We start from the raw sequence: 15,221 nt of genomic DNA, 5'->3' as shown, positions 1-15,221 counted from the left end.
CCCAGAGGGAGGCAGAATGTAAGAAAATATAGCTGTTGTTTGGTCTTGATGCAGTGAAAGTATTTGTCAGAGTAAGCTGCAGTTTTATAAGTAGGGCAATGGAAGCATTTGCATTCCCTGACACAAAAATAAACGTAATTAGTAGGATTAATGAGGAATCTGAGGTGAAAATTAAAGTGGAGGCCTCTCTGATAAGTTCTGTTTGAACAGGGGACCCAAGCAGGGGTGTCCTTTTTTCCCCTTTGTTTTTTTGCTTTATACTTAGAACCATTGGCAAAGAAGATAAGGGACTCAAAAATTCAAGGATATAATTGGTATGGTAATCAAGAAAACTTGGCTTTATTTGGAGATATTATTCTGTACCTGATAAAACCAGAAAAGGACATTTCAGTGTTGTAGAATATTCTGAGACAGTTTCAGTTTTTTTCAGGACACAAAATTAATGAAGGTAAAACAAAGGCAATAGCTATAAACTATGTACCCACACAGAAATTGGTTCAGCAATGGCCATATATATTGGAACTTGATTAAAAAAAGTACTTCGGAGTATGGGTGAAAAATGATTATATTACGGCAGCTAAGGATATGTGGGAAGAGACTAAACAAATGATAAGAGAAAAACAGGGAATCTAGAAGCTGTGTTTTATGCCTATGGATATCAAGATACAAGCAATGAAATGTTTTAGTCCCTTCCCTTTGGTTTTACGCACAGGTCAGGCATATTTTGTCAACCAGAGTAGAAATTGTGGATAGCAATAAAGTGTAGAAGGATTTTTCTCTGGGAGGGGAAGAGGGCAAGATTCAAGCGGGATAAGTTGATCATTTCACTAGAACGATGTGGTTTGGGATTACCGGATTTGAAGGGATATATATCAGAGCTACTCAGTTAATGCTCATATACATAATGTAAGCTGAAAGCTATAATTAAAAGTGGAAAGGGATGATGATGAAATGGGGGGAAGCTCAAGAAACAAGGAGAGACTGGGGTTCTGGGCGCAGCTCCTTAAGGAGAATAACATTAGTCACACAGAGTATTATATTCATAAACCAGCAGAAAGTATTCTTAGAACTAAGCCAACACAGGACTAGAGAAAGGAAATTCTGCCAATAGGGATGACTGCAATCAGGGGTACAGAGAATAGGCAAGAAGGGGTGGAATTTACTGAAGAAAAGTGGCAAAAAAGCCACAGTATTGGGAACAAATAAAGAAAGAAAGGTAATAGAATGGGAAGAGGCCAAGAATGCCTTTGGACTGCAGTCTAGACACTGCATTCCCTATCAAGGTTTGAAGGAAATAGGCAAAGAGAAAGGAATTGGGAGATCTTGTTTTGACTCAATCATTATCCTCTAGCCATTCATACCCGTGTACTCCTTACATTCCAGAGAAGATACCAGGATAACCTAACGCTCTTATTTTATAGAAAGTGCTTCTCTCTTTACCAGTCCTTTACCAGCTTTCAGAGTCCACCATCACAGGTTTTCCTTCTGCCGTGCATCTTCTTGTTTCCTTCTTCATTGCTACTTCCCCACTACCTGACATCTGTAAAATACAGATTCCTGTACTTAATTATGCTACTATTCAGCTTATCCTCTGGTCTTCTCATCCTACTTTGCCATCTTTCATCCTACCGTGACTAAATAATATCTCTCAACATCTCTCCAACTCTGTCCCGAGCACATATCCATATTTCTTCTTCTTTACACTCTCTGCAAATTGCATCTAACCTATTTAATACTGCCCTTCACCATTATTCCAAATATACAGACTGATTAACTGCACTTGAACGCAAACCAAAACAAAATTAAGTGCAAGAATCCTCTCCACAAAACAAGTATACATAATTCTGCAATATACTAAAGTCCTTCCTGAAAGAGATCTCTACCCTAATCCTGGCTCCATCTATCACAATGAACACAAAGAGAATTTTCCCGCACAGTAATCTGTAACCCAACAACAGCCACTCTCCAACCATGTTGATTTAATTTTTGCTGTAATAAATGTTTGAAGCATAAAATAAAACTGCTGAACTGTATGCCTGGATTACTGAACATAAGTATGATGTTCTCGCTGCAACTGAAACTTGGCTTAAGCCCAGCATAAATGACTGTGACGTTATACCTCCTGGCTGTAGTAACAGCTGTAATAACTGTATAAAGAGGAAAGGTGGCGGTATTCCGTCAATATTTCCTAACACCTACCACATTTCCCCTTACAGCAAACCAACACCAAAATTCAGTTCAGAAGAGCTTCTTATTGCTTTCCTCAAAATAAATAATTATAAACAAATATGTATTACTGTCCTTTACATCCCTCCTGGTAACAATACAGCTATACTAAAAGATATCCTACATTGGATATCCATAATATTTTCACAAGAAATAATCTTACTAAGTGAGGTGAATCAATTGGTTGGGCATAAACTCTAACTTCCCTACTTCTGTCATGGACTTACCTAGTTTCACACAACTAATTAATATCTCCACACATTAGAGAAAGACTTCCAATTCTCTGTTAGACTGGATCCTAGTATCAGACCCTAGTAAATACTGCACCACAAGTACAATGTCAGACTCTCTCAGTGATCATCTCCCCATCTATACAACCACACATCTAGTTAAACAGCCTTCCCAAGTTTAACCCAGAAATGTCTATTACTACACTATCATCAATTAACTGGAACTTCCTAAAAATCCTCCCGTTAGACGATGGTGTAAATGAATTCTAAATATCCTAAATAGCCTTGCACCTTCTAGAAGGAAGAGAATGAAAGCAAGTAATGGAATTTGTCTGTTCAAAAAGAGTAGAATGCTAATGCAAGATAGAGAAAACGTACAGAAAGAATGGCAAAAATGTAAACCACCTCACTGCCTTGAAAACTTCAGAATACTTCACAATCATGCTAAAAAGGAAATAAATGAAGGCACAAAATATACTATAATAACTTTTAGAATAATACTAAACATAACCCTAAAAGATTTTGGACTTTCATTAAAGAAATCTTACATCCTGACCAAAAATTCAACCCAAACTCCTCTCCCAGTAACTCACCACTCGAAACTGCAATAGAATTCATCTCTTATTTTGTAGATAGTATAGCGTTTCTAACCAAGGATTCTTCAATATCTAATCCCAGCCCTGCCCAACAGCCACATATCCCCACACCCACTTTCACCTTCAAACCTGTGCCCACATCCTATACAAAACTACTCTTAAACAAACTTAAACCGTGCTCTTCTTCAGCTGATGACCTTCGAATTGAGCACGTAAAAGTAGCAGCCCATAGCATTGCCTATCCTGTTTCAATCCTTATAAATAGGTCAGTTTAGGAATCCCACATTCTCATTCTCTGGAAAAAGTCACACACTATCCCTCTGCACAAAGGAGGAAATTCAACAGACATAACTTTAGGCCTATAGCAATCTTATCTCCCCTCACCAAAATACTTGAAAAATGTATTCAAAAGCAATTGCCAGACTATCTCCTGTAGGAAGAATTCCCATCCCCTACACATGGCTTCCATTCTTCCCATAGTACTAGCACTGCCCTTCTAACCTATATAGATACTGTCAGTAAAGCTAGAGATAACAGCAAACTAGTCTCTTCCTTATTTTTCAACTTGTCTAATAGACACAGTTTGTCACAGCAAGCTTCTACTTCAAACATCCTCACTAGGTCTGTCTCACCCATCCTTCTGTGGTTCAAAAGCTACCTTTCCAATAGGTATCAGTCAGTAAATTGACACTCCACCCTCTCTCCTTACCTCCCAGTCACCACTGGTGTACCACGAGGCTCTATTGCTGGTCCTCTCCTCTTTAACATTTTCACCAACACCGTCTCTACATCCACATATCAGGCCACCCTAATACAATATGTAGATGATTCTACTACCATTTGCACATATGACAACATGGTATACCTCCAAATAATTACTCAGGAAGCTTTAACAGCCACTGAAATGTGGCTTCATAACTCACAGCTCATGTTCAACCCAAAAAAGCCATAACTACTAATTTTTCCCCCAAATCCCTCTCTCATGAAAAACACAATTTAAAGTCACCTCTCTTGATAATACAACCACTGAAGTCACCTCTCATATCAAATTATTAGGGGTGATAGTGGATGATAATCTTACATTCGGCCTCCATATACAAAACTGCACAAAAAAAATTAAGCTTTACAGAGCCAAACAATTCTTACCGACACAACTAAAATTATACTTGTCAGTACTTATCTCCTCCTCTCTCTTTTTTATGGCACTCCCATCCCTACTAATCCCCAGGCTTCACAAAAATTAAAACTTGAACAATGCTATAACAAAGTTTCTAAATTTCCAGCAAATACCACTTTTAGGACCCACCACTGTATAGCACTAAAAAGCCTAAATCATTTAGAACTGCATCATCAACTACCATATACACAGCTTCTTACCATCTGTAAAATTATCCAGTATTCATCTGCCTGTCCAGCACTGAAAAACATTCTACGCAACTATGTTTCCGGGTAGTCATTGTGATCCAGTGATGAAAATCTCCTGTCTGTCTGTCTACAAATGTATCAAATCTGCTGGGCATTGTCTGTACTCATACAAGGTTTCTAAGGCCTGGAACTCCTTATCTATGCTCACCGGGTCAGTACCAACCCTCCCATCTTTCAAAACCACTGAAAGATTTTTTTAGCTAAAATCTGGATTTGTTCTTTCTCAAAACTAGTATAAACTATATCCCCAATGTGACCAAGTACCTTTTCATTCCTTATACCTTTTTACTCTCCATTCTTCACTTCTTTACTTCCTTACTTCTATCAAATTCTGTTCCCTGACTTTTTCTCAAAGTAAACTATAAGCATGTTTTCCCTCACTTCATGTTGCAATTACTGTTTGCATTAGACTAACTTACCTTTAATTTTTCTACAAACTGCTAAAATGTCTCTAAATATTAAATGATTGTCATATAACTTGTATTAGTTCTTAACCAATGTTTTTATATTATGTCTAATGTGTTATAATTATGTAAACTGCAGATGTATTTGTTTTATTTTTGAAGATTGTAAAGTTATTGTTCTTAAAATGTTTTGTAATAATTTGGATCTTTTCTCCCTGGCCCTCTACTGAAAATGGCTTATACTCAGTCAGACTTTTTATAGTAATCAAATGTCAATAAATCAATCAATCAATACATAAATAAATAAATAAATAAATAAATAAATTAATAAATAATAAAGACCAGCACTGTTGGAGTTTTTAGTTGCATCTGGAACAGGAGCTGCTGTTAAAACAGGGTTAATTAGCAGGGTATATAGAATATTGCATGATAACTGTAGGAATCAATTGGAGGAAGTAAGAAAGGATTGAGAAAAAAGACTGGATAAGCAATTCACAAAAAAAATCAATGGGAGGATGTATGTATGGCTCCCAAATATGCAAACAAAGTCTAGAAGATTTAGGATTTTTGTTTGGAAGTGTTTGCTTAGGTATTTTTATACTGCAAGCTGACCCCAAATAATTTTTCCTCAGTTAGATTGCAGATGTTGGAGGTGTGATGGGGAAGAAAAGAGGTAATTGAGAATATTTTGTTTGGGAGTGCAATGAGTTGGCAGACTTTAAAAATTCAGTGCAGACTACTCTGCCAGAAATACTGGTTGAGCAAATTGGTGTGACTAAGGAAATTATTTTTTGAGCTATGATACAGGCTGTGAATTGCCTAGACTCAGTAAGGGCTTGCTGAGTTTAATTCTGGTAGCTGCCAAAAAAGCAATTACTGTAAAATGGAAATCAAAATCTAAACCAGCTATATTAGAATTAGTGAATATAGTAACTGAGATATTAGAAAAAGGGTAGGAGCATATTACATAGGAAAAAATGGGAATTGTGGGAACACTATATGCAGGATAATGGATTGGAGGATGAATAAGGTTTAAAGGAAGGCAGGAATTGAATCTTCTGTGTAATGTTCAATTGGCAATGACTTTATAGAAGATCATTTGTAATGTATAATGTTTGCAACTGAAAAGGTGTCAATATGGTTTGTTTTCATTTATATAAATGTAGGATTATAAGTGATAATTCAGTAAAGATGTTTTTATAAAAAAAATGTGATGGGGCAGTGATCATTAAAGGTCAGGGGAATGCCAGATCATCAACTCATTCCTGGGTCTGCTGAATCTTCCTTAACCTCTCCAGTGTATACCCAATCCGTATCTGGGTTAATGATGAGATCAGGGGTTCTGTTATTGTATCATAGTACTGCAGGGGTGCACCTGTTATATCCATGGTGGACATGCAATGTGGAGTTGCTGCTATATTCTCCCATGTCAAAGGTAAATCAGCCAGTACCCCCCACCTGTTCTCCTTAATGGGCAACAGCCCTGTATGTCTCTAGCCTCTGCCAGGAATTGACTGCGAGTCACATCCAAGCATGCTCCCTCCTCCCTGGATGGTCTTGCTGATCCTTCCAGACTACAAACCTCAGAAACTGAACTGCTAATCAAACTTAGGTTGTGTAGCCTGTAGTCAGGGCTTAGTCCCACTGTGCAGTGGTAGTGAGGGCTTCCGTTTTTGGACTCTGTAAACTTTTTTTATGTTTTCAAATGTAATTCCAGAGTCTGCCCACATGAGGTTCGGCATCTTCATTTTTTTACTCTACCTCAGTGTTTGGCTTTAAAATATTACATCATAACCTCCTGTCAATGCATTGACTTTATATGTATTTTCACATATACCCTGCTTTCTTTTAGTCAGTCAGATTTAATTAAAATTTCATGCTTTTCAATAACTACTTAAAATTAACTGTGATTTAAGAGGCAAGTGTAAAAAGAAAGGAAATGATATAAGAAAGATAGATTCGGCTGCAGGACCAGATGGAATAGGTTATGAAATGTATAACAATTTAAGGAATTGGCAACAAAAATTGTCTGTAAAGATTTTGAATGGATGGTTAAATGATGGTTTTATGTATAAAGAATTATGTACTGCAGTGCTTAAATTCATATGGAAGAAGGAAGATAGATGACAATTAAAAAACCTGGAGACTGATAGTACAGAATAATAATGATTATAATATCTTTATGAAATTAATACAAAACAGATTTGAAACTAAAATGGAAAATGTTATGGAAAAATGGTATAGATAGTACAAAAGGGAATAGTTGTCAAGAATGATTAATGATAGTTAAAGAAATTGTGGGTGATATTATGAGTAAAAATAAGAAGTGAAAATCATAATAGGAGACCTTAATAGGATATTGGATACAATTGGATATGAAATGTTATGGGGAATAATGAAAGAATATAATACAAGTGAGAAAGTTAGTAAATCATGTATGCCTGAGAATAGTAGTAATACAATAAATATACTAGTAAATGGCTGGATAAGTAAAGAGGTGCATATGAAGAGTGGCATAAGACAGGGGTGGCCAATGAGTTGTATACTCTGTGCATTAGTTATGAATGTGATAGTACATGAAATAAATTACAAAATGAAGGATGAGGGGGTATATAACACATGAAGGGTTAAGAATTCCAGTTCTGTTGACATATGCAGATGGCATTATAATAATTACAAAAAACAAAATTTGGATAAAAGAAGTAATTTGCACAAATGAGTGTCTAAAGGTGATAGGGATGGTTTTAAATAAAGAGAAAAGTAAATGTTTAGGTGATGCAGTCATGATAAGGGTATATATTTTACAATGAATTAAATTTCTGTGTTAGGCATAAAATTCGAAATAAAGATGTAAGTAGAATTAAATGGAAAACATATAAGATATAAAACAAACCTGTTTTTTTCAGTTGAAAATATAAGTGATTCTTCAGAAAAAAGTATATTTGATAAATTCAGTACTGATGGAAAAAATTGCATATTTAGCAAGTGTATTTATGTTGCCAACAGTATTTGAAAAGGAATTATTGTATACTTTTTTTCATTTATAAGAGGTTTTAGATTAAACCCATTAAAAACAGGAGTTTTGTGTATAAATAAAGAAGAAGGAGGTTTGGGGTTAATTAACCAAGTAGTATATGCTGCTTCTTTAAACTTGTACAAAGCGTTAAAGTGAATAAATGAAAAAGATGGGAGATAAGTAGTAAAATTGTATAAATATAAGTATGATAAATTATAGGGCGTGGTAAAAAAAGAGTAAAAGAGAAAACGAGAGTATAAATGACTAAATAAAATGTTACCAAGAAAAAAAATATTTTTTATGAAAAGTAAAAATTGATGATATAGAAAAAGAAAGAAAACTGCAGTATACGAATGTAATGATAAAACATTACTATAGAAAAAAATTAAATCTATATAAATACAAAGCAAATGGCGTAATCAGAGAGAAGAGTGTTAAGTTTTTTTGTGGAAACTAGTAATAGATAAATTACCATATTAAAAGAAAAGTGGTAGAATATGTTAACATTGTCAAAAAGAAGAAACTACTGAGGTTGTGTTTTTGAAATGTAAAAAGTTATGGGGAAACTATTTAAAGAGGATTTTTTCAAAGATATAAAAGAAGTGAATAAAACAAACATGGATATGCTTAGGTATGGATATTATAAAAATAGAAGTAAAGAATATGTCTTATGAATTTATGTTTAATGGTAAATGGATTTTAGCAACAGTATTAAGTAAAATCAGATGGTTATAGAAAAGGAGTTGGGATCCAATAGGGATGAAAATTTAGTATAATTGTACAAAAAATTATGAATATGTTTAAATATATTTGTATATCTATATATGTATACATTTGTCAATATGTAAATATGTTCTAAATAAAAGTTATTATATAGTTTATATATATATATATATATATATATATATATATATATATATGTGTGTGTGTATATGTAAAGGACCCCTCATTTTTGTGATAGGTGCTGTGGAATCTTTAAATCCACCTAAGCTACCAGCAACTCAAGCAGATGGGACCTCCATTTTTATGTCTCATCTAAAGAATAACACATTCAGGATTGCAGCATCCCCCTTATGTCGTACTGCAGTGCCAGCAATCAGTCTGGTGTGGGAATGGAATCCACAGTCCTATGCACCAAAGACATGTGTGTTTCCTGTTTCACTCTTAAAAGAGTGTCAGCTACAGAGTTAAAAGCCTGTCTGTCCATGGAAAGAGGAGGAACTATAAAAATATTTCTCCCTGTACTGAGATTTACTCAGAACTCTAACATATGCATGGCTGGCTTTTGAAGGCAAAAAAAAAAAATCAACAGAAAGGAATGTGGAAGTAAATTCCAGAATTCTGTGTTGATTAGACCCTTTATATCCATACAGCAGCACCACATACATTGTTCTTTAATAAAACGGTACTGTGTAAGATATAAACATATGTGGAATTAGCTGATGTAAATGAGACCAAAGCCATTTTACTGTTTTTGATTGTTAATACTAGCCCCTATGCAGATGCTGCACCCTTATACATCTGCCTCTTTTTTTCTTATAATGTATGTCCTTTGAATGTAACCCTGTGTAACAAATTTCACATTACTTGACTAGTTATCATTAGGAGGCTTTTGATCTTTATTTATGCTAGGTAGGTACAGAACTCCGAGTGTGTTAAGGAGGCAATAGATGGGATAGAATTTCTTTCTAGTCATGTGCATTGCCAACCCATCAGGTGACTATTAATATGACCTGTATGACTCTGAAATGCATCTGAATTTGTTCTGACAGCATTTCTATGATATTGTTTTGTTTTTAGCAGCTTTTAAGCTTTGTTTGGTACGAGGCAACAACATGAATCTTTATTCTGGCAATGCAGCTATTTGTACATCTGGCATTATGAAGAACGCTGATGTCATTGTTTGCTACTGATTGTGAGATTTAGATTAACTGCACACAGTTTTGAAATAAATATGTTCTTATTGTAGGACATCAGGGAGATGGTGGCTCCTGTCCTTAAAAGCTTCCAAGCAGAGGTAAGAGGTAAATTTGTTATTTTGTAAGATAAGTTGAAGATGATGCTGATTGCAGTACAGAATATCCTTAGGCCATATACCGGGCTATTTATGCTTAAGTTTTTTATGTTAAAATATGTGCAATACAATGGTTAAAAAAGTCTGCAACCTTTTCTGATGAAGTCATTGAAAGTATGTAGAAAAACTGTGCAGTACCATGGGGTTGAAAGGCTGGATTTAGGCAATGGCAGAAGTCCATTTTAATAGGTTTGTGGAGATAAGAAAATGACCTTTTAAATTTGTAGTTTCCCATACACATTTCAGTTTCAGTTTTACTATGCAATATAACACTCTGAGCAGTATGCATTATCTGTGGTGTCCTAGTATCTGGTTATCTGTTAAAGTCACATACATTAATTTAATTTCGTAAGTCAGGCAAGGCAAAGCATGCCTGCATGTATTGTTAAATTACATATAGTAATATGTTTAAATGGCATTGCCAATTGACATTTGTTAATTTCAGATCACAATTTCAGATCTTAAACCATGTAATAATGTACTACAGGAATAAGGCAACCTAGTGACTGACATACTTAACTGCAACTATAAAATCAAGGTCTTAATCCTTTGCAGCCCACTTTACTATATTGTGTGACCCCCCCAAACAGTTCACTTAAATTCACTGTAGTGCTGGAGGGTCTTTGGAAAATATCTTTGTGTTGTTGTACCTGCACAGATAGCACAGGAGTCTGGTAAATTAATTTAATCTGTGTTGTTCTCCTGGTATGTCTGTATGTTGAAAGAAAAGAGAGTAGAAACATTCAGACTGGAAGCAGAAGTTTAAAACAGGTATCAGAGTGTCATAATGGCTCACAGTAACTGAGCTAATTGATCTTCCCAGCCCAAGATAAGTAGAAAGAGATTTAAAGAAAATTTGTTCCTGAGAAGTCTCCATTTTGGTATTGGGACTGAAGTGTCCATGTGTCAGAGTATAGTACATCTTTTTTGTTATTCCTGTAAAGATGGCAACATTTGTTGTCTGTATACTCAAGTTTACTTTTTATATCATAATCTCTGGCTGAATTATGTGTTGTAAAAGACAGCAACATTTGCTGTCTGTGTACTCTTGTTTACTTTTCACACCATAATCTCTGGCTGAATTATGTGTTGTTCTTAATGCTTAATACAGAGGGGCATGTTTTGCTAAATTATCAGGGGACCACATATGCCACTGTATCCAAGTCTGATACAATTTCTTTGACTGTGCTGTTCCTTTTGAGACTTCAGCATCTTTTTTTTAAAGATTTATAATATGCTAAGTAGTACTTCTTTCAGTATGCATTTTGAGTTTTCACCTAAAGAGTGCCTGTTGCATACCGTTTTTACACTAACAAAAGAAATTTGTGTTAAAATGGATATTAAGACTAGAACTATTGTCTGTTAAGTGAGATACACTGATAAAACTTGAGGATAGTCCTAGTACCCCAAGCACCTGAAGGGTGTTAGTCAACCCAAAAATTACTGAGTGATGTATGAAATGACTGCTCATGCAGCTCTGGAGAGAGCTGTCTAGTAGCCAAGCAGATTTGTGATAATAGTAGGTGAGCTGGAATTCTGATTTATTAACCACAGTGGCAATTATTTATTTATTTATTGCATTTCTTCATCAAGAAAGTCCAACTGGGAAAAAAAACAACATAATTATACACAGTAAACAAACATAAGATGCAAGGCTTTATATCATTAAAGTTACAAATAAATGAATACCCTTGAGTAGGTAGCAAAGTTAGTTACAAGCAATAAGGACATGCTTGTACAATTTTGGCTTATCTGAGTGATGTAGTTTCTACAACCAGATGCACCCATGTATATATGTGTACACAGAGAGAGAGAGTGTGTGTGTGTGTGTGTGTGTGCGTGTGTGCGTGTGTGCGTGTGTGTGTGTGTGTGTGTGTGTGTGTGTGTGTGCATGCGTGCGTGCGTGCGTGTGTGTGTGTGTGTGTGTGTGTGTGTGTGTGTGTGTGTATATAGATATATATATATATATATATATATATATTTATACACATTTATACGCGCACACACACGCACACACACACACACCACACACACACACACACGCACACACACTCACTCAGTAAAGTTAAGCCTTGCACATGATCTCTGCAGATTTCATTTTTTGTTTGTTTGTTTTACATTTGCTTTTGCAGTACAGTATGGAGGTTGACAGTTAGATGCTCCATTAAATAACTTTGACAGGCATTTGTAGTCTTGGAACTAAGAGTTTTGTAAGGATAGTACCTACAAAAATCAGCTGATGCTATTGCTTACCCCGTCTCAATACTAATCAACCGAACCATAGTAGAAGGTAAAATTCCCACCATCTGGAAAATATCCTATGTAATCCCACTTCACAAAGGAGGCAGCTCTACTGAATTCTCCAATTATAGGTCAATAGCTATACTCTCTCCACTTGCAAAGATTATGGAAAAATGTATTCATAGACAACTCATGCACCACCTAATCCAGAATCACCTTATGGCAGACACCCGTCCTCATCACAGCACTACTTCAGCCCTCCTAGCCTTTACCAACACCATAAACCATAATCGCAACAATAATTATATATTCTCAGCCCTCTTCTTGGATGTTTCCAAGGCATTCAATATAGTTGATCACCAACTTTTAATCCACACCCTGCAAACATTCTGTCTAGATTCTAGAGCCCTTCAATGGTTTCAATCCTACCTGAATGGTTGACAGCAGGCTGTCCTCTGGCAGAACAAACTGCCTAACCTTATACCTAACACCCTTGGAGTACCACAAGGCTCTATACTAGGGCCCTTGCTGTTCTCCATCTTCATTAATGACCTTTATACTGTCATCCCAAAAGTCAGCTGTATCCAATATGCTGATGACTCTACTCTGATTTGCTCAGCCACATCTCCAGTAGAGTTATGGTCAGCTACCCAGACCACCTTTAATACAATAGAGAACTGGCTTTCTGAACGTCATCTAATCCTAAATCCCAAAAAAACTAAAATGCTGTTATTTTCACCAACACGTAGGTCTACCGCTTTCACTTTTACCATAAATTCAAATGATGGCACAATAATCTCCCCTGACCACTCTACAAAACTATTAGGTGTCATCATAGACAATAATCTAAAATTTGACGTACATGTTAACCAAACTATCAAAACCATCAATAAAAAAACTAGGGTCACTTTACAGAATAAAAGCCTTCCTAATCCCTCCAGCTAAAATTGCCATAGCTCACTCTCACCTTCTTTCAACCCTTCTGTATGCATCCCCTCTACTCTCGAATTTAAACAAGACTGTCCTTAACAAACTCTCAATTTGCTACTGGGCTGCCTTTTAGGACACATCATTGCATCACTCTAAATCAGCTTGGGTGGCTTGAACTACCCAGCCTAATCCAGTATAACCAACTGATTATGGCCTATAAAATCCTCTATAATCCAGACAATACTCCTGCACTTAAAAATATTATCACCCCCTGTAAGAATCCTAGACCGCTTCGATCCTCTAACAAACTACTAATTCAGACTAGCAAAATTAATAACACAGCCGGTGATTCTCTCTTTGCAAACTCTGTAAGTAGATCCTGGAACTCTCTTCCAGCTGATATTACCTTACTTTCCACCTTAGGTCAATTTAAAACTAGAATCCAACAACATTTGTCACTTAACTGGCTATGTCAATGTATCAAGCCTGGCTAACTCTCTCTAGAATGTGTAAAAATATGTTAACCAGTTTACTGTGTAATTTAATTTAATCCTGACTTGCACTCAGCATTAACTCTAACCTGTGGAACTTGTTCTTGCCTAATTATGTAATCTCTGTAAATAGTCTGTTTGTAATATGTAATGCGGTATCTGCTTACCCTTGGAGCTTTTCTCCCCGGGCCTCCACTGAAAATGGACATGCATCCAGTCGGACTATCCCAGTCAACAAATGTAAATTAAATAAATAAATAAAATAAAAATATTGTACTTGTGAAATAGTGTTTTACAAGGATGTTTCTCCATACTTATATCAAGGAGCTGTGATGTCAGTCCTAGCTGTCTCCTGTAGGAGAACACTAAATTAATGTGCAAGAATAATAACATTTCCCAGCACCTTAGGTTCTACAGAATTACTCTGTCTGATAACAGGTGGGAGTCACTGGTCTGTAGTTTGTATTTCAGGTGTTTCATGGGTTAGAGATGAGGAACTGTGTCATTAGGGACAACAGTTGGATTGCAGGAGGAGCAGGAGGAAGAGTAAATACTATGAGCTATGTCGAGAAACAAAGACATTGGTTGACAGAGGTGCTATTGTTTTCCGGGGGTTGTTGATAGTCATTCAGGACTAGTCAGATCTTGTGTTCCCATGTATCACAGTCAGTAAAATACATTTAACTCCTACTCATGACATAGGGAGCTGTAGATTTTACACATTGCGTTTCAGATGGTGTACTGCTCAGTTAAAATACACTTATTTGACAGCTGAAGGAGGCAGTATGGCAGTCTAGTGTCTTTTACAGGCATTTAACATTCTACCTTTCCTCCAGCCCTAACTTTAATTTTACCTTTAGTGGTCATTCTTTTCTGTAATTTAAAACAGCAAAACATTTGGAATACTAGGAGGGTCTTAACTGAAGTAGTTAGGGGGAATGTGAATTTGGATAATTTTTATTCACATAAAACAAGAAAAAGCCTTAGTTAAGTTTGTTTGTTTCCTGATAGAGCCTGATAGGGACTTCAGTTCATCTGTCTTAACATTTAGCAGATACTTTTTAGGGTTTTGTTGCTTTTCATGCTACCCTCTCTTTTACAGGATTGAGGTAACTTTTCCTAGCTCAGCAGTTTTGTCCGATTTGCTGTTGCTTTGGCACTTTTACTGTCAGTCTTTGCTGACTAGCACCGAATATCATCTTTGTATAACTTTGGGTTAGCTCAACTCCATCTTTGTATTGGAAGGATATAAACATGTTGCTTGGTCCAGTGGCTAAATATGTGCAGTAAACACATGAAAGAAAGTGACGGTTATCTCTTTACTAAGAATGCGGGGAAACAATTCTTTATGGAACTGGTAGTTTTAAAGCTGGTCACATCACTTATCAGTTTACGTTACAGTGTCCTATGCTTCATTGATGGACAGAGAATTTAGCATGGGTCCATATTTCCTTAAACATGGACTTAAGTTTTCCAAAGGAACAATGCATGTGTGCCGTAATAGTGAAGTTTTCCAAAGGAACAACGCATGTGTGCCGTAATAGTGAACTTGTGATTGTTTTTCACCTTCTTACAACCACAGTCAGCT

General features: G+C 35.9%; 1 protein-coding gene across 4 annotated transcripts in view; it reads left to right on the top strand.

The window, feature by feature from the left end:
* CUX2 (cut like homeobox 2) overlaps positions 1-15,221 on the top strand; it is a 2,130,834-nt gene that overhangs the window by 980,705 nt on the left and 1,134,908 nt on the right. For all 4 annotated transcript variants that reach the window (XM_044068629.1, XM_044068630.1, XM_044068628.1 and 1 more), the window contains exon 3: positions 9,867-9,914. In XM_044068629.1, coding sequence (XP_043924564.1) covers positions 9,867-9,914 — 48 coding nt within the window. The remainder of the gene's footprint in view (positions 1-9,866; positions 9,915-15,221) is intronic.

Source organism: Protopterus annectens, chromosome 4.part0 (assembly GCF_019279795.1).
Source record: "Protopterus annectens isolate FY-2018-M chromosome 4.part0, PAN1.0, whole genome shotgun sequence".
Taxonomy (NCBI): domain Eukaryota; kingdom Metazoa; phylum Chordata; order Ceratodontiformes; family Protopteridae; genus Protopterus; species Protopterus annectens.
This window is presented reverse-complemented; position numbering and strand designations above follow the sequence as displayed.